We start from the raw sequence: 19922 nt of genomic DNA on the forward strand, positions 1-19922 counted from the left end.
AAATAAATATATATATTAACCAAATGTTTCTGTCAGTATTAGTTAGGAGACATTCAAAGGAACAGTCATGTTTAGACTTAATTGCCAATAGTTTATTCAGAGTTCATTTATTTTCCATTCATGGGATTTTAAGGAAGTAAATGTCATGATCGTTTTGGCAGAGGTGCTTTGGTCCGTTCACGCTGTGCCGTGTAGGTGGAGCGCCAGGAACTTCTTGAAGGTGTTAGGCTGATATCCTGACAAACCAGCAGGGACCTACAAATGAAGAGTGTGACATGTTCAGTCAGCAAACCAACAATAACCACTGAGGTCACACAAAACCGAAAACTTGACACCACCTTCTTGTATTTCACAACTCAATTACTGGAATTCTGATTTGTTGACCACAGCATTCCAAGTATTGGTCAGGACTTTCAAAGCACGTAACGGTTCTTTGTAAACCAAAAGAAAATGATGGCTTTCTACACAGCACAACTCACCTTAGACGGTCAAAACAAATACAAAACTCAATGTTTAACCATATTAAAAATCAACAACTAAAGATAAGAATCTTAGCATTAACTGAAATTCACACTTTTTTTTTTGGAGAGGCCACAAAGTTTGTGACAGATGTCTCTTGTGCTCACCAAGGCTTCATTTATTTGATCAAAATACAGTAAAAACAGCAATATTGTGAAATATTATTGCCATTTAAAATAACTGTTTTCTATTTTAAAATGTAATTTATTCCTGTGATCAAAGCTGAATTTTCAGCAAAATTACTCCAGTCTTCAGTGTCACATGATCCTTCAGAAATCATTCTAAAATGCTGATTTGCTGCTCAAGAAACATTTCCTATCCGTTTTGTAAGCAGTTTTGTGCTGCTGGTATAAATTTTTGTATAAACCATGACACATTTTTTTCAGGTTCTTTGATGAACAGAAAGTTCAAATGGACCTTTATTTGAAATATTTTGTATCACCATACATGTCTTTACCGTCACAATCAATTTAATGCATCCTTGATGAATAAAAGTATTAAAAGGCCCCTATTATGCTCATTTACAGGTTAATAATGTTGTTCAGAGGATCTACTAGAATAAGTTTACATGATTTAATGTTCAAAAAACATTTTTTCTTATAATGTACATTCTTAATGCTCTGTTTTAGTTTTAGGTTTTTTTAAACCCACCTTTCAAAAAGCACAGTCTGCTCTGATTGGTCAGCTGACCCTAGTCTGTTGTGATTTGTCTACCGCTTGGAGCATGTGTCAGAAAAGTAATCCGCCTTACCATGACCGGCAGGTATCAGTCCCAGAGGTTTCATGAGGCGCTGTAACCACTACTGTAACTATGCCACTTTTGCTGTATCATTTCAAGCCCAAGTCCAATAATCACAGTAAAAAAGAACAAGTTGATCAACCCGAACCACCAGGATGTTCCGCAGTGGTTGTTTTTTGATATACCTCTCTTACATGTCAGATGTATTTTCTCTACTTCATGATAAAAACTGGATGTCCATCCATATAACACACTGACCTGCATCCAACTGCACAGTTCAAGAAGAAGTATTTAGAAAACTGTGAGAACACAACAAAAGATTGTGGTTGTACTGCTAAGGAATTGTGTTAAAAATACATTTAAACCACTGATCTCTTCCATTCATCCACCACTGGAAGTTCATGTACAGCTGTTTTGCCTGTTGCATGGTCTACATCAGAAAAAAATGGCATCACTACAGACAAACCATTTCAGGCAGATGTTTTCTGCTGGAGAGATTCACTCCCTTTGCAGTGGGCTTTGTGCTTTGTAATTTTGACTGTTTACATGTGCAAACAGCTAGACTGCACACTAAAGGAGAGGTAAGATCAAAAAAGCATAACAGGTCCGCTTTAATTTCTTAAAAAAAAAAAAAAAAAAAGAATGGTAGTTTATATGCAGACACACATTTTGATGGACAAATTTAATGTATCTGAAAGAACTCGACTCTTTACCTTCACAACTTTCTTCTTGATATAAGGCCGGACCTTGGCAAACTCATAGAGAGGCTGGTCCTCATCCACCCATACCAAATTCTTCACTCCGCTGTCAGACTGCAGGTCAGTGGTGTTGAGCTGAAAGACCACGAACTGGAAGAGACGGCCGTTAGTGGCCACACTCTGCACCACGATGGGCTTCTCCAGAACTCTGGGCTCCTTCTGCAGGATGACCAGAGAATATTTGTAATCTTCTTTTTTGCTTTCTTATTACTGACAAACTCTATATTCAATTAATGCAAGAAATAAAAAAACAGTAAAAAAAAAAAAAAAAAAAAATCAAGGCATGACATGCATGCTGTTTTTCACTAAATAAACACAAGGAAGAGTGATCTAGAAATATGTTTATTCATATGCACCAATATAACAAAACAGTAACAAACGGCACTATTTAAATACATATATTTTCTACTAATAAAAATGTCATTTGGAGATTTCAGCAAACATTTTTTAGTAATACTGAAAACTATTTGCTGTTTTCTGTCAATTCACTGAAAGAGTTTAAACTTACAATTAATATTAAAACATCTCTTTTTAACACTCTCATACTGGAAGGTCATGATACAGAAAGCATCACAAACCTATTCTAAAGATATGGTAAAGAAAGTTGAAGGGCAAATAAAAACACATTAAAATCACTGTTATATTTACAATTTAATTAACTGTACAATCATCAGCAAAACTACAGCAAATACACTTTTGTTCAAAAGTTTGGGTTCAGTAAGATGTTTTCAATGTTTTTGAAAGAAGTCTCTTATGTTCACCAAGGCTGCATTTACTTGATTAAAAATACAGTAAAAACAGTAATATGGTGAAATATGATTAAAATCTAAAATTCATAGTGTTCTATGTGAATACATGTTAAAATGTGATCATTTTCTGTGATGTCAAAGCTGAATTTTCAGCATCATTACTCCAGTCTTCAGTGTCACATGATCCTTCAGAAATCATTCTAATATGCTGATTTCAAGAAACATTTCTGATTATTATCAATGTTGAAAACAGTTGATCTGCGTAATATTTTTGTGGACAAAATGATACATTTTTTCAGGATTCTTTGATGAAAAGTAAGTTCCAAGAAATGCTGTTCTTTTGAAATACTTTTTTTTCTTGTAACAACTGTAAAAGTATTGGTAACTTTTGATCAGCTTAATGCATTCTTGATGAATAAATAAATAATTTAAAAAAATCCTACTGACCTCAAACTTCTGAACAGTAGTTTTACATTGTAAATACTCAATATTTCGCCCAGCCCTGAGCAATAGTTCTAATGAATCTTTTAAAGATGCAAGGATCTTACCCCATACAGGGCTTGAGCTCTGGCCAGCGCGTTTCCAAAGGTGAACATTACCATCTTAGCACGGAGCTGCTCGGGGAGGAGTTTTGGGGTGTTTCCCATCTCCATCAGGAAGAGAGTGTGGGCATGAGGGTAAGGATAGCCCTCTTTGAAACCTGCCAAAATGGAAACAAGCAATGAACCACCAATACATTTTATTGCCATAATGTGAACATGATTTCAAACTAGACATGCTAAAGGTTACTTTGATTGAAGAGACACTGACTGATTGACATCTGTAATAAATGACTTCCAGTTGCTATGTTTCTGGAACTTGCTGTAAGTGATTGTGAATGAAGCCAGCAGCTGACCTGTGTCGTTCTTCTCCTGGTAGACGTGTGTGCACTGAAGGTCGATGGTGGGCGCGATGGGGTAGAAGGTCTCCAGAGCCTGATCAGCAGTGCTCTGGATCTGCTCCTCTCCAGCCAACACGGGCACAGGGGTCATGGAGTTCAAAAGAAACCCATTCTGACCTCTGACCTGGAACACATCCTCTCCTGGAAACAGATGAGTTTTACATAGTAAGTACCATAGAAGTGGTAGCCCCTCCCCCAGTTTTGATCTACAGTACATATAGCGCTTTCAATAAAAAGTACTAAAACATTGAAAAATTTGAAAAATTTAAAAACAATTTTTCAAAAATTGTTGCAATTTTTGTAAAATTAGTAAATATTTTGCATTTAATTCCCACAATTTTGTGTATGTCTCATTTGCAAGCATTATTTTTTGTATTTTTTGGTATTTTTCCATTTTAGAACCAAGAAAGAACAAAAACGAAATACAATAAACTCCTACAGCACTGTTAGAAAAACTATGTAAGATAATCAATTAATTTTTAATCATTAAATGGTATTAAATGTATTTGAGAAATAACTGACTAATTAATTTGCATCCTTTTTGAATTCAACAAATAATTATTTGAAATATTTGGGGTCAGTAAAGTTTTTTGGGGGGGGGGGGAGAAATTGATAATTATATTCAGCAAAGACCTGTTAAAAAAACTATCAAAAATTACATTAAAGAATTATCTTAAAATATTTCTATTTTGTATGAATGATGTTTCTATTTTATCAAAGAATCGAAAAATATATATATCATTTTTCACAAAAATATTAAGCAGCACAACTGTTTTCAACAATGATAATAATGATAAACGTTTCTTGAGCAGCAAATCGGCATATCAGAATGATTTCTGAAGGGTCATGTGACACTGAAGACTGGAGTAATCATGCTGAAAAACTTTGCATCACAGGAATAAATTACATTTTAACATTAAATTAGAAAATGGTCATTTTACATATATATATATATATATATATATATATATATATATATATATTTCACATTATTACTATTTTTACTGTGTTTTTCATCAAATAAATAAATACATACATATATATATATATATATATATATATATATATATATATATATATATGTGTATGTGTGTGTGTGTGTGTGTGTGTGTGTATATATATATATATGTATGTATATATATATTTCACATTATTACTGTTTTTACTGTATTTTTCATCAAATAAATGCAGCCTTAGTAAGCATAGGAGACTTCTTTCAAAAACTTGAATGGTAGTTTTGTATACATCCGTATTAGCCATTTAAAAAACAATCTTTAGTCGACTACTAACTACTACTAATAGCAGAAGATGTGCATAAATGCACCTGGTAAAAATCTAGACTCAGCCTGATTAAAAGACATACAGTAAGTGGCTCAATGTACACCCACCTCTCCTCCAGGTTGCTGCCAAACTGTATTTCTCAGCAAGAATCCTCTTGGCCAGCTCAGGACGAGTGACCTGCAGGCCGCCGCACAGGTGAAGCAGTCTGTGCAAGAGCGAGGGACTATAGAGGAAAAGAAAATACACATCTCAAATACTGTTTACCCACATAAACACCTTATTTTACCCATTTGATTGTTCATACAAAACAGGATGTGAACATTCCCATTTCACCAAACGTATGTTCCCGAGTGTAATGTCACTTCGTGTCAATGTCAATATGGCCTTTTCGTGCTTGTGGTGCGACGGGTTTTTGTGAGAAGGAAAATGTTAAGGGCCAGCAGTAGTTGGGAGATAAAACAGCCACCAAAGGGCAGACTTTAACCGGGGAGATGAGAGATATCAAAGAGGCTCTTATGAATGGCAGACCTCCCAGGAGCAGAATTAATTAATAAAGGCTTTACAGAGCAGCTGCCTGCTGGGAATGCAGACTGGCCCGTGTTTAATGACCATCATTAAATTCAACACTCCATCAGAGCGTCACGGACCGGGCCAAATGCCACCTTCCATATTGAAGCTGTTGAGCCAATTATGAAGCGTCGGGTTAGAGGGGACAGTAGCTGCCGTGCGCGGTTCATTCAGCCGCGGGTCTGTTTATGGTGCAGAGATGAACAGAATGAGCATGTTTATGGTAGCACAGCTTCCAATGAAATTAACATGGTACATTTGTGATATATGGCTGACTCTCTACATAATGCTATTAAACATGCCTATCTTGAACTAGAAAGCCCTCCACCCCCCTCCCCCAATCTCAATATGAACACATTATTTTACAAACTTTGTCCAACACAATATTCAAGGCCCCCTATCTAATATAATATTAACAGAACTAGAGTTGTCAAAAGTACCGATTTCGGTACCAATCGGTATTGAAATTTTAAAAATATTCGCTTTGAGCGCTGTTGAGTGGATTCATAATCACCTCTGATTGGCCATTGTGTTCATGCGTTCATCGGATATGTCTGTGATTGGCTACAATGATCAACACGCGGGAGCGTTTGAAAGCACACGGAAGTGTTCAAATTTGAAAGAGTTTTTAAAGCGGGAGTGGAAACATTTCTCGTCACATTTTTAAAATTTCAGTACCGACTAAGTATCGAAGTCAGTACTTTTGATAACTCTAAACAGAACTATACTATAATATATAACTATTTTATATTATTCACAGAAACTTTAAGTGTCGCTATAGTAAATAACTTAATTAACTTACAATTCATTTTGCAATTACAGAAGTTTCAAGAATTGTAAGTTCCTTAATAACAGATAGATAATAGATTGTTTTAATATATTAATAATAAGATTATTAATTAATTATATTCATAATAATATATTAATTTAAATAACTTAAAATTAAATCCTGCAGCCCCTTTGGAAGTTTGCTGAGGCCCCTGGTTGAGATCCACTAATTTAAAAAATATAACTTTTTTTTTTTTTTTTTTTTTTTTTTTAATTTTGTTTTTCAGTTAGTGTTAGTTATCTTTCATGGTGCATAAATAGTTTTATTTCAGTTGTATTTTTATAAAATAAGTGTTTATTCAGTTGCACCACACACTGTTCCATCTGCCTATAATAACATACCCACAGCTGCAAGACAGTTGTGGCATTATTTGCAGTAACTACCAGATTTACCCTCATCTAAACACCACACACAAAAGAAAACTGTGGTTGTTTACATAGCGCGCTTAAGCTAATTTCCTGTTTTTCCTAATTTTCTTTATTTTTTTTGATAGAAGACAAAATAAAAAGTCAAACTTGGGAGATGCCCCTATTATGCTATTTTAAAAGCTCCTAATTTTGTTTTAGAGGTATCCTACAATAGATTTACATGCACCCAAGGTCAAAAAAACACTTTCATTTTCTCATAATACACATTGCAGCATCTGGGATGCGTTCAGCGCTGACAAAACATTGCAAAACATTTTTTAAACGGAAACGGTGGTGCGTTGAACACCCCGTTCTGATGACGCAAGAGTTGCAACTATGGCAGCTGAGAAGGCCATTCTTTGTGTACATTTGAAGAATTTTCAGAGCCTGATGAAGTTGGTATAAATACGTGTGTAATACTGCAAAATATGCTTGATGTTACAGTCGCTGCCCTTGCCGTCCAGAATAAAAGAGAACATCCCAATCGAGTGAAGGGATTTGTGGAAACTGTGGTTCCTAATTATTGTGATTCAACATTTGCCTCGCATTTCAGGATGAAAAGACAAACATTTCAGGTGACGGATAATCCACTTCTTACCTCCGAGACTGTGCTATGATCTATATGACCTTATTATTTTTATTGTGAGTATTAGGCTTATCATTATTGCTGATCACTATTGTTGTGCTATGATATTGTAATATTTACCATTATATAATCAGAGGAGAATAAAAAAGATGTGAAAAGAGTGTCATTCCACAATACAATATATTAATATAGTATTTTATTTTATGTTACATTAATACCCATTGTGCCAGCTGTTTCTTTAATTCCGCGTGTATATACATGTTGCTGCTGATTGGGCTGATATTTTTGACACACCCACCAAACAAGAGAAAACATATCTCAAAACCTGTTGCACACCGTTTCCAGGAAACATGTTGTTCAACCCAGAAACTGTAGCAAAACGTTGTGCACTGGTTTGAACTCAGCTCCAAGAGTCTACTCTGCTCTGATTGGTCAGATGGCTCAGTCTGTTGTGGATGGTCTACTCTGTTCTGATTGGTCAGATGGCTCAGTCTGTTGTGATTGGTCTACCACTTACAGCATGTGATGTAAACCTCAGCACTTGATACAAAGTGATATGAACAGTAACAATGGCATCAGTTTTACAGTATCAATTCTTGCTCAAGTCCTCATCCATTTGAAATGCATGCAAAGTAGATTTGCTTTCAGTGAAAACAGACATATTCTTGAGATATTACACACTGCATGAAAGGTAATATCCACAAAAGCATAATGGGGGCACTTTAAACCAGAGCAACCAGACAATCTTAAAATGAAAGGAATTTTCTCTGTTTCTATCATTTTATTTTTGTTAACAGTAAAAAAAAAAAATTGGGTTTGTGTCTTTGCAACTTGCAAATTACCATTGTTACTTAACGCATGACAAAAACCTCATTGGTTCTCGCACGTCAAACAAGCATTTTTGAGCTTCTGATTACCATATCTGATGTGCATTGATGAATGTTTATATGTGAATAAAAGCCTAAATCCATCCATCATATATAGCAATCATGCCTCTTCAGAAGACTTGGATTAAACTGCTCAATTCATAAGAATTACTTTTAATGTATTTAATGTATTCATTAACTTTTTGAAGCTTGACAATTTTGCTTGGACTTTCAAGAGATTCACAGAAATGATGATAGAATTAAATTAAAAATATCTTCTTTTCTGTTTCACAGAAGAAAGTCATACAGCTTTAAAACAACATGAGGATGAGTTAACGATGACACATTTTTGTATGGAGCAAGTAATTTTAGGAAGGACAGTTTAAATTATAAAAAAAATTGCAGTAAGAAATTATGTAAAATACAAAAACGTTGGACTTCTCATCAATAACACAAGATCAACAACTCTATAAAAATTCACTTATAATAAGGTTTATTGGAAAAAGCTGCTAGTGTCATTAAAAGTCTAGAGATTTTATGACTTCATTATTGAAGATCAACTGCTAATTAAGAAGTTGCATTTATAAAAAGGCCATATTTTTGTTTTTTAAAGGAGCCTTGTTTCTAGACACTAGAAGTGGGATCAGTAATGAGGGCAGGATACGTACCAGAACCTCTCTCTGGGCGGCCGGGGTTCTGTAGTGTCCCACAGTCTGGAGTTTTTAATGGCGTCCTGTACTCTCTCATCTTGATTCTCAATCTGATTGGCTGGATCTTCAGCCAGGCTGAGAATCTGAGCAGGTAACCCTTTAATGAGGACTGACTTACTGAGCCAGAGGGCTTGTCGAACACCTAAAAACAGATCACAATCACACATTATCCATCTATATATATATAGTGAGGAAAAAATTTAATGATATATATTACTTAAAACCCAAATATCTCTCTCCCACAAAAATACACAAAAGAACTATAACTACCTCCCAGCACATTCGTCCTCTGACTGAATATGTAACAGGGTTTGTCTTTATGCAGAGGCATATCTTCTAGTTTAGGGGACTGATAATGAGTCGGGTCTTTCCATCCACGGTCCCAGGTAGGAAACCTAGGCTTTGCCAGTCCAGGTACGAAGTGCATCCTGTCAGCATAAGTGATCGGCTCCAGTCCGGCTATTTCATGCACCACCCGAGGTTTTTTCCTCGGAAGAATCTTCCCATATAAGCAAGAGCTGGTGGACAAGCAGCGACGTCCATGAGGAATCATAATGAGGACACTATGACAGTCTTTTGATTTGCAGTTTTGTGTTATTTTCAATGCCGGTGTCCTTATTCTTTGCACTGTTGAGTTAAACATTTTACCAAAATAAAACTGAAATTGATATATTAGCCAAAAAGCAACGAAACAATGATGCTCGTCGTTATGACATTTTCTCGTTTCACTCAGGAGGCGGCCATGATTGTGTGACGTCACGCAGTGAGTCTGTCTTCTTCTGGAGTGAACATGGTGACAGACACTACCCATCACTGCCATCTATTGATCAATGCAGGTATTTAAAGCTGCATAAACTTACTCAAAGCCACAGATCTGTGTTCATAATATAATAATATAATACTCATAATACAAATCTAATTTTCTTGCCATTCTAAAATGACTTGTTGGTGTTTAAATCAGATATGTAACATATGTATAACAAAATATTTGTAAAATAAAAAGATTTTATCTGATCTGCTTGGAAGATTGTTTTAAAGCAGAATTAAGTAACTTTTTTTACCTTCATAAATAGTTTTCTAAGTCCTTACAATGGTCAATTGACTTGTAGTGGTGTGTTTGAGGCGAGCACTAACCCCCTCTGGCACGTCTACGCCAGAAAACAGCACTTGCAAGTTGAGCTGCGCCGACCCGACACAATCTCGCCTCATGTTCACGTTCACGCGAGAGTGACAAATGCTTTACGGTAATTCAAAAACAATGTATGTATTATGACTTTATAAGACAATTTCGAAAATGACCCACCTCCATCGAGATTTATTGTACTGTATTTGCAAAACTACTGCGCTGGTGTGCGCCAGAGCTGTGCTTGGAGTATTTACGACAGTGTGATTCACTGAAAGAACCTGTAGGGGGAGTTCCGCTTTAATACATAACATAACATAACATAACATAACATAACATAACATAACATAACATAACATAACATAACATAACAATATATAATATAATATAATATAATAATTTTAACATCAAACTGTCATTTGGTGGTAGGCTATATTATTATTTGAATAATAAAAAAAAATCTCTCATTTGAACCTACTTTTTATAAAAAATAAATAAATAAATTTAAAAAATTAAAAAACACACACACACACTCCCAAGGCCTATTATAGTCAAACCAAAAGTTTTGATATTTTTTATATATTTTTTACTTGTGGCTGCAGGACACTATAGTTCATTTATGTAAGTGAGGATAGCAAAATAAAGTAAACTGTGACATCTTATACCCAAAAATTCTTTATACAGTGGACTACCAGTAAAATTGACAAAAATTTGGAACCAAAAATTATTCAGACACTTTGACCTGACCATGTTTTGCTTAAGTGTTATCTGACATAATTAAGATTAATTTTTCTGACACAGTTTAACTCAGAGATATTTTATTACCATTTTTTAAAACTGTAGTGGATAAACTGTAATAATGAATGAAATGCTCAAGGTGTCAGAATAAATTTTGTTTTGACTGTATGTCTAAACTTTAAATCATCGGCATCATTAAGACTGCTTGTAATACATGTGATCATCTCCGTATCCCTTCCTCTTATCAACTTAAAACACACCACTTGTTCCATCATGTGCACGATACACTCATTAACATTTCATGGCTTTCTCTCCGAACAGTGTATTGACAAGCCACCTGTGTGCATTTGATAGTCCTCATTAAAATTTAGTTGGAGAGCCAAAGAGTGGACCACCTATCCAATTGCCCCAGAATGAGAGTCCAAAGAATGAGGAGCTTTAAAATGACTCCTGCTCTCTGAACCCTGCAGGACAGCAGAAGAGCTTAAACGCTGCATACTAAAAGAAACAACATGGTTTTAAGGATGACTGTCTTCATTCATGTTTTGTTCATTGCTGGAAAGGTCACCTCCAAGAAAGGTAGGATGGCTTCCTATCACATGGGTGAAAGTGCACACCATATGAGTGTTGTTCCATTGTAAACACCTCAGTACTTACTTAACCTTGTAAGGCAGCTTCCTAATTCTGTGATCATTTTTGTCTGATATTATCTGAAAATCTTAAACACGAGTATATTCAATGGTCATTATTGATTCCTAGGTAACACATACTGATAAAATGTAAATCTTGAACACATTGTAAGTTGCTTTGGTTTTGATTCAACTATGTGTAATATTTGTATAGGTGTTAAATGTGGTGGAATCCTCTCTGCAAGCAGCGGCAATGTGTCAAGCCCTAATTTTCCAGGCCTGTACCCTTATAACACTGAATGCACCTGGTTGATAGTGGTCTCAGAAGGCTCTTCCGTACTGTTAACCTTCCATCACTTTGAGCTGGAATACCATACAGACTGTGCTTACGACTACATCAAGATATACAACGGCATCTCAGAGGATGAGGGCAACCTCCTGGGGAAATTCTGTGGAGATGTGTCTCCTCCTCAGTTCAGCTCGTCCTGGAACGTCATGTCCATCATCTTCCATTCAGACCGTCATGTTGCACGCAAGGGTTTCTCGGTGGGCTATAGGAAAGGTGAGGAGTGCAACTGAAGATTGGTTCAATACCAGTCAATATGCAGTTGATTACAAAAGGCAATAATTATGATTTGTTCCTAAAATAAGAATATATCATTTACTGTATTCCATTTACAATGGAAGTCTATGGTGCAAGACATTGCACAGATTTGTGTTGAAATACACATTGTTTTGGAAGTATAGCCACAAAACTTCAACATCACATTTGTCTAGTATGATGAAATCTTTCAACTCCTCTCTTGACCATTTATTGTGCATAATTCATAAAAAGGGTTAGTTCACCCAAAAATGAAAACTCTGTCATCATTTGCTCATGTCATTCCAAACCCATAAGGCTTTTCGTATATGTGAACTTATATGTGAATAAAAGCCTAAATTTAATCTGTTTAGCATAGAAAGTGATCGCGTCTTTTCAGAAAATTTGGATTAAATCACTCAATTCGTATGGATTAGTTTTACAATCACTTTATGAACGTTTTGAAGCAGCTAGTTGCATAGCTGTCTATGGAAGGACAGATATCTCTCAGATTTCATTAAAAAGATCTTCATTTGTGTTTCGAAGATGAACGAACGTCTTACAGGTTTGGAATGAAATGTGGGTGAGTAGCCTAAATTATGACAGAATTTTCATTTTTGGGTGAACTAACAAACATTTAAAAGTTTCTCTTACCTTGTTATTACCATGTTATTACTAACTTACCGCTCTTTGATTAATTCAAAATTGAGAAAATCAATGAAATTTCAAATTTTATATGATCTACAGCTAAACCACTGAGATACAAGAAAATATATATATATATTTATGAGAAATTGTATTTGAATATATTTTTTAGAAAACATTCATAAGAACATATCTCATAATTACCTGTATTAACTCCACTGAAATTAATGTATTTAATTCAGTTCCTTTGAACTTATAACTCGACTCTTAAATAAATAAATAAATAAATAAATAGATATACAGTACTGTGCAAAAGCCATCAGCTTTGCTGTTTTAGCAGTTTTAATGACCATCCATATTATTTTTTAGTCTCTTTATTGTGATACAAACAGAAAATAAAGGAAACATGTACACAAAATGTACAAAAAAAGTCTGAACAAAATGGCTTCTTTAAGCCAAAATCAGTATTTATTGTGACCTCCTGGACTTCTTCCATTTTCTTAAAAATGAAACTCTGAGAAACTTCTCATCAGATTTAGCATGTTTTCTTGGCCTTCCAGTCCTTTTCCTTTTTAAGAGAGCCTGGTTCCTGCTATTCAAGTGTAAGGGGAGGACACCTAATACTTGCCACTTTAGTCCAATTACAAAGCTGTTTTTTCTGATTTTTTTAATACTGCATACAAATTTGCTGTATTTTCTAGTTATATTCTAATAAAGAGACTGAGAAATAATTACATGGTCATTATATCATTGCTAAAACAACATCTAATGGTGGCCTAAGACTTTTGCACAGTACTCTCTCTCTCTCTCTCTCTCTCTCTCTCTATATATATATATATATATATATATATATATATATACATTTATATACATATCTATATATATGTATATATACATTTATATATACAGTCAAACCAAAATGTATTCAGACACCTTGAACATTTCATTCATTATTTAGTTTATTCACTATAGTTTAAAACAAATGGTAATAAAATATGACAAGATCTCAGAGTTAAACTGTCAGAATTTTTGTCAATTTTACTGGTAGTCCACTCTACGAAGAATTTTTGGGTATAATATGTCACAGTTTACTTTATTTTATGGAAGAGTACGGAAGAGGATTAGGGCCAAGCAATAATAAAAAAACAGAGATTAAAGTTTCGAGAAAATTTCAAGAAAAAACTCGTTAAATTTCAAGAAAAAAAGTTGAGATAAAATGTTGAGAATAAACTCGTTAAATTACGAGAAAAAACTCGTTAAAAAGTTGAGATAAAATGTTGAGAATCAAGTCATTAAAGGTGCCCTAGATTCAAAATTTGAATTTACCTTGGCATAGTTGAATAACAAGAGTTCAGTACATGGAAAAGACATACATTGAGTCTCAAACTCCATTGCTTTCTCTTTCTTATGTAAATCTCATTTGTTTAAAAGACTTCTGGAAAACACGCGGATCTCAACATAACACCGACTGTTACGTAACAGTCATGGTGTACGCCCCAATATTTGCATATGCTAGCCCATGTTCCCAACATTATGAAAGGCATTAGACAAGGGCAGCCAGTTGAGAGTTTATTCTCAACATTTTATCTCGACTTTTTTTCTCGAAATTTAACTAGTTTTTTCTCGTAATTTAATGACTTTAATCTCGAGATGGTTTTATTTTTTTATTATTGCTTGGCCCTAATCCTCTTCCGTATTATTTTGCTATCCTCACTTACATAAATGAACTATAGTGTCCTTCACACTAGTATAACAAAAATATCCAAAATGTCTAAATAATTTTTGGTTTGACTGTATATATCGGCCATCGGCCACCCTGCTCTCTAACATATCGGCATCGGCCATCAAAAAAACAATATCGGTCGACTACTATAGTCTTAACATGAGTTGGTTCTCATACTAAAAACTCCATGTCTCAAATACTCCAAATGAATTATAAGGGTTAAATCCAGTAACCTCTGTAACTTTCACAGTATGTGTAATTGTGTATGTGTAAAAATAAAAATAAATGAATTTATACATCAGTTAATTTGTTTCTCTCTCTAAATCAGATATGTGTGGTGGGGTTTTGACCGGTCTTTCAGGAGTCATCTCAAGCCCAGGTCATCCACAAGACTACACCAATAATGCCGACTGCTCCTGGACAATTCATGTGTCCAATCAGAGTGTAGTCAGCCTGGTGTTTCTCGACTTCCAGTTGGAAAACAACGAGGGGTGCAACTTTGACTATGTGGCTCTCTTTGATGGCCCCACTGTTAAACACCGTCACCTGGGCAATTACTGCGGTAATGAGAGACCTCCCAACACTGTCACCACATCAAACCAACTGCTGGTGGTCTTCAAATCTGATTTCAACATTGGAGGGAGAGGTTTTAAAGCTTATTACTACTCAGGTGAGGCACATGTTGTCATACAAGATGCATAATCATAATAATGTTTCAAGTATATAATCCTTAATCTTGCTGTTTTTGAAGGAGAGTGCCAGCAAATTCTCAAAAATATCAATGGGAACTTTACTAGTCCTCACTACCCAAACATCTACCCCAACAACATCAACTGTCACTGGACAGTCACTCTAGCAGCCGGCTACAGGATCAAGCTATTTTTTCCCTTTCTGGAGCTTGAGGATCGGAACAGCCTGACCGACACGTGCGACTATGACTCTGTGGCTGTGTATGACGGGGACAGTGAGACAGACACTCTGTTGGGCCACTGGTGTGGTAGTGAACAGCCTCCATCGTTGACCTCTAAGGGAAATAAACTACTGGTTGTTCTCAACACTGACCGGAACAATGCCTTTAAGGGCTTCACAGCCTCCTATATTGGAGGTGAGTGCTCACTTATCACAGTTTGAATTCATTCTTCTAAAAGTCTAGTTTTGGGAACCAAATGATATTCCGCTAATGATTCATCTACACAACCAGATTATTATATGCTGGTGCTGTGTCGAATTTCGACCCCCTGCCAGATTATTACCCCCCTAGTATTGGTAGGTTTAGGAGTAGGTGTGGCGGAGGAGTTAGGATTAGGGGTGGGGTTAAGATTAGGCAATGAGGTATAGTGTCTTCAATGAGGGGGTAATAATCTGGCAGGGAGCTGAAATTCGGCACAACACCTGTTCTATTTAGTTAATAAAAAACATATAGCGCAGTAGAATTCAACACATACAGTATACAAATAGTTACTGACTGGTTGTTCATATGACAATGTGAAAAGATACACATTATGCATATTTTCAGTGGTTCACTCTTGAAAATACAAGTTCCAAAAGGGGTTTTTCATTCATAGCATATGAATAATAATGACTGAGTTACCTCATATTTTTGTTTATTAGGGCCCAAGCCACTAAGCTGCAGGGCCCTATTGTTTTTTTAAGAATTTTTTTGGGCACCTTAACGTGAGGCTGGGACCCGGGCATGGCACAGGGGCTCTTTGGCTCCCCCTTGAATGGAGTCCGAAAACTTGGTCCATATATCAAACACGCTCGCATGTATTAGTATGAAACTCGGTACACATATAGACTTCATGGGGCCTAACAACTTTCGTGCTCTAAGTTATACGCCGGCTCAACAGGAAGTCAGTTATTATGGGTTGTTTGAAAAAAGCATACTCTGGAATTTGATATACTCCTCCTAGGCAATTAATCCGATCACCAACAAACTCGGTCAGCATGAAGTCAAGACGTTGAAGATGTAAAATTGCGATCGGATTTTTGATATCTCGGACGGATTGGCTGTGGCGAGGCAACGAATTTATGGCGAGATAAGGGAAATAGGAAGTGTGTTATAACTTCTGCATACACTGATTTTTATGAAACTTCAACTATGTCATATATTCATTGACCTCAACCTGAAAAGTTGATGTTTTGTTGTTTTCTTTGTGTGTTGCAGTGGTGCCAGTCAATGTAAGCTGCACCCGAACAGAGTTTCAGATTCAGGTCTCTAGACAGGCTTTACCTGAGCTGGACCGTGAGAACATTTATCTGGGGAATCCATCCTGTTCGGCCCAGCTGACGGAAACATCCTACAAAATTCAAGCCCGTTTTGTCAACTGTGGAACTGCTGGACAGGTACGTAAGATAAAGAGACACATGTTAAAGTGCTGTAGATTATTTTTTGAGATACCACACTTTTCTCAGTGATGGTCCTAGACTTATGTCTAATTCAGTGGCAGATGTTAGCAAATGTCTGATGCAGTCTGATATCTTATAGCAGTTTTAAAACTAGATTTAATATGGGTTTGTTTAAATCAGCATTAATGATGCCTCATATCCTATCTGATCTTCGGCAGAAACGTCAAAACATCACCATGTTGGTCAACTCGCTTTATATTGACTTCTCTGAGGGACCGCAGCAGAATATTCAGGAGTATGAGGTGCAGTGTGATGCCCAGAGGAAGGTGGCCATGGCCAGCATTATCTCAGTTGAGGAACGTAACCGGCTCAATGAACTGGCCCGTCTGGCCCAGGAATCAAACAACAAGAAAGTTGAAGAAGAAAGTGAACCACATGACACCAGTGACATCATCTTCATCAGCATCTGTGTTCTCGCTGTCATCCTCATGTTAATTGCTATTGTGTGGTTGGTGCTTCTATAGACTTTATGCACCAGAGAAACAAGAACAGAGACATCTTTAGAATTTTATGTTTGAACTTCCGTTTTTGTAGTAGCTCTGAATGTTTTTATGGTATCGCTGTCGAAGAGTAATTAGCTGGTGAAGTGGACTGAGTTATGGTAGAGTTTATGAAAGTTATCATGAGCATTGTAATGTTTGAAGCAGATGTCATAACATGTCAGTAGTCCAGGAAGATTTTAAAACGTGCGGTTCATTCACCTTCACGCTGTGGAATTATAAACTGGAAGACGGAACAACAAGTGCAGCACTGAAAAGGGGCAGAGCTACATAAAGTCTATAGGAGAGCCACACAATGAATATATAAGGACTTGATATATCTCTATTTTTATACGTTATGTACACTGGCGGTCCAAAGTTTTTTTTTTTATGTTTTTGAAAGACGTCTTTTATGCTCACCAAGGTTGCTTGTATTTGATCAAAAATACAGTAAAAACAGTAATATTGTGAAATATTGTCACATTTTAAAATAATGTTTTCTATTTTATAAATTTTAAAATGTAATTTATTCCCGTGATGGTAAAGCTGAATTTTCAGCATCATTACTCGAGTCTTCAATGTCACATGATCCTTCAGAAATCATTCTAATATGATGATTTGCTGCTTAATTATAACTGGTGCTCAATTATTAATAATGGTTCTTATTATTATCATCAATGTTGCTGCTTAATATTTTTGTGGAATCTGAGATGCATTTTTTTCAGGATTCTTTGATGAATAGAAAGTTAAAATAACAGCAATTTATTTGAAATAGAAATCTTTTGAAATATTATAAAATGTCTACTGTCACTTGAATCAATTTAATGTATTTTTGTTAAAAGTATTAATTTCTATTTTTAAAAAAGATCTTACCTCAAACCTTTAAAAGGTAATGTGTCACTGTTTTCAACTGTTTTCAACACTGATAATAAGAAGTGTTTCTTGAGCAGCAAATCATCATATCAGAATGATTTCTGAAGGATCATGTGACACTGAAGACTGGAGTAACGATGCTGAAAATTCAGTTTTGACATCACAGGAATAAATTACATTTTAACATAAATAAAAATACAAACCAGTTATTTTAAGTAATTATATTTCACAACAACATTACTGTTTTTACTACATTTTTGATCAAATAAATGCAGCATTTGTGAGCATAAGAGATTTTGCATAAGATTTTGAAAAAATCTTAATTATTCAAAACTTTTGACCACCAGTGTAGCTGTGAATGGAAAGAAACATTCTGGTAAACAAGATGTAAAAAAATTCAAATGTTGTATTTAAGATTCAAAGTTAAAAATGGTTACAAGTCAGTGAGTAAATCATACAGCTGCTAATGTTAAAAAAAACAAATATATTTTTAAAAAATGAAATGGGTAAACAATATTTTCTTTAGGTCACATGTCTGAATTCTTTACATTTTCTTTTTGTGATTTCTAACAAATATATTAACTGGTAATTTGCCATCCTTGACCTGCGCTCTCAACTCAGGCTTATGTTTCAGAGCAAAGACAAGAGCCCTCACAGTCCTTCTGTAAGCTCCGCTAACAAGCCGAGAGCTCTGGTGGAACACCTCCCTCTCAATGTTCTCCACCAGTCCATGCTCCACCTGGACAATTAGGAAAAGAGTTACATACAATATGCACGCAAACTGTGTCATAATAATATTTAATTATACCATTCCATTATTTGAATATAGCAAATGAGAGCATAAACACTGTCAATGTGGTTAAGAAATTGTAATGATACTTTAGGATCAGTACCTTCAACGCAATGGCTTCAGAGAGCAGTTTCTTGGCATTGCTCCTTAAACTTTCTGTCTGTTTGTCACAGCGAACTTCTATGGAAGGTTTATTTGCATGTTCCTCAATAAAGGTCCTCCAGTGTTTATATACCTCCCCTGCAAGGGCCTTGATTTCAGGATCTTCTGAGTGTTTGCGGAGGTTGTTAACTGTGTGTCCTGAAGAGACACAAATGAAAGTGGCAGTGTTTGAAAATAACATTTGATGGAAAGAGACTGAGAAAAAGAGACTGGGATGCAACTAAAAAGGAATAACCAAGTTTTACCAATTTTGGTAGTCTTTAGCACTTCTCTGGAAGGCACTTTCTTGTCCAGCTCCTTTAAGGCTTCCATCATGTTCTCTTTAGGTTGGCCAGGCAGTTCAAGGATTGACTTGTACCTTTCAATGTCTTCAATCACGACCACTCTCTGGAACAAATACAGATGTCTACATGAATAATATACCACACATGGTGAAGAATGATGGACAGCATAAAATGACCAATGACTTACCCTTAGGGACTCTAATGTTGCTTGTTTGTAATTTCTTTCTTGTTTTGGTTCCTGATTCACCCGGTCTCCTTTTGGTAACCGAACAACAAATTTATCCATGATTAAAACCCTGATATGGACAATTCTACATAGTTTATTTACACCAGCTCTAGCTACACTTTTTTAAATTTAGGTTACTACATTACTCTAGATCTGTCCGTGAACAGATCAGTATGGCAACAAAAAGCGGTGAACTGAATTCTGCTTCACACCGGAAGTGAAAGCGCGTCAGGTTTTTCAATATAAAAGTCTTCTATCGCGTCAGAACCTATGGTCAGAACAGACAATGTAAAAACACAAAACATCGATT

General features: G+C 35.6%; 3 protein-coding genes across 3 annotated transcripts; 1 reads left to right on the forward strand and 2 right to left on the reverse strand.

Moving 5' to 3' along the window:
• Window positions 1-70: 70 nt before the first annotated feature.
• On the reverse strand, window positions 71-9732 carry mrpl37 (mitochondrial ribosomal protein L37). The gene is made up of 7 exons (XM_048162673.1): window positions 9222-9732; window positions 8910-9093; window positions 5094-5209; window positions 3661-3846; window positions 3314-3465; window positions 1972-2175; window positions 71-255 (listed from the first exon to the last, which is right to left on the reverse strand). The coding sequence occupies exons 1-7, from the start codon at window positions 9592-9594 to the stop codon at window positions 178-180; spliced, it is 1293 nt and encodes a 430-aa protein (XP_048018630.1). The 5' UTR covers window positions 9595-9732; the 3' UTR covers window positions 71-177.
• A 1257-nt stretch (window positions 9733-10989) lies between these two features.
• cdcp2 (CUB domain containing protein 2) lies at window positions 10990-17343 on the forward strand. The gene is made up of 6 exons (XM_048164074.1): window positions 10990-11391; window positions 11656-12003; window positions 14718-15059; window positions 15141-15494; window positions 16557-16735; window positions 16957-17343. Exons 1-6 carry the CDS (start codon window positions 11325-11327, stop codon window positions 17260-17262), a joined length of 1596 nt encoding a protein of 531 aa, XP_048020031.1. The 5' UTR covers window positions 10990-11324; the 3' UTR covers window positions 17263-17343.
• Window positions 17344-18538: 1195 nt separating this feature from the next.
• On the reverse strand, window positions 18539-19837 carry tceanc2 (transcription elongation factor A (SII) N-terminal and central domain containing 2). Its single transcript, XM_048162458.1, has 4 exons — window positions 19574-19837; window positions 19348-19489; window positions 19044-19240; window positions 18539-18889 (listed from the first exon to the last, which is right to left on the reverse strand). Exons 1-4 carry the CDS (start codon window positions 19670-19672, stop codon window positions 18695-18697), a joined length of 633 nt encoding a protein of 210 aa, XP_048018415.1. The 5' UTR covers window positions 19673-19837; the 3' UTR covers window positions 18539-18694.
• Between the last annotated feature and the right edge of the window lie 85 nt (window positions 19838-19922).

This window comes from Megalobrama amblycephala, linkage group LG17 (assembly GCF_018812025.1).
Source record: "Megalobrama amblycephala isolate DHTTF-2021 linkage group LG17, ASM1881202v1, whole genome shotgun sequence".
In the NCBI taxonomy this organism is placed as follows: Eukaryota; Metazoa; Chordata; class Actinopteri; order Cypriniformes; family Xenocyprididae; genus Megalobrama; species Megalobrama amblycephala.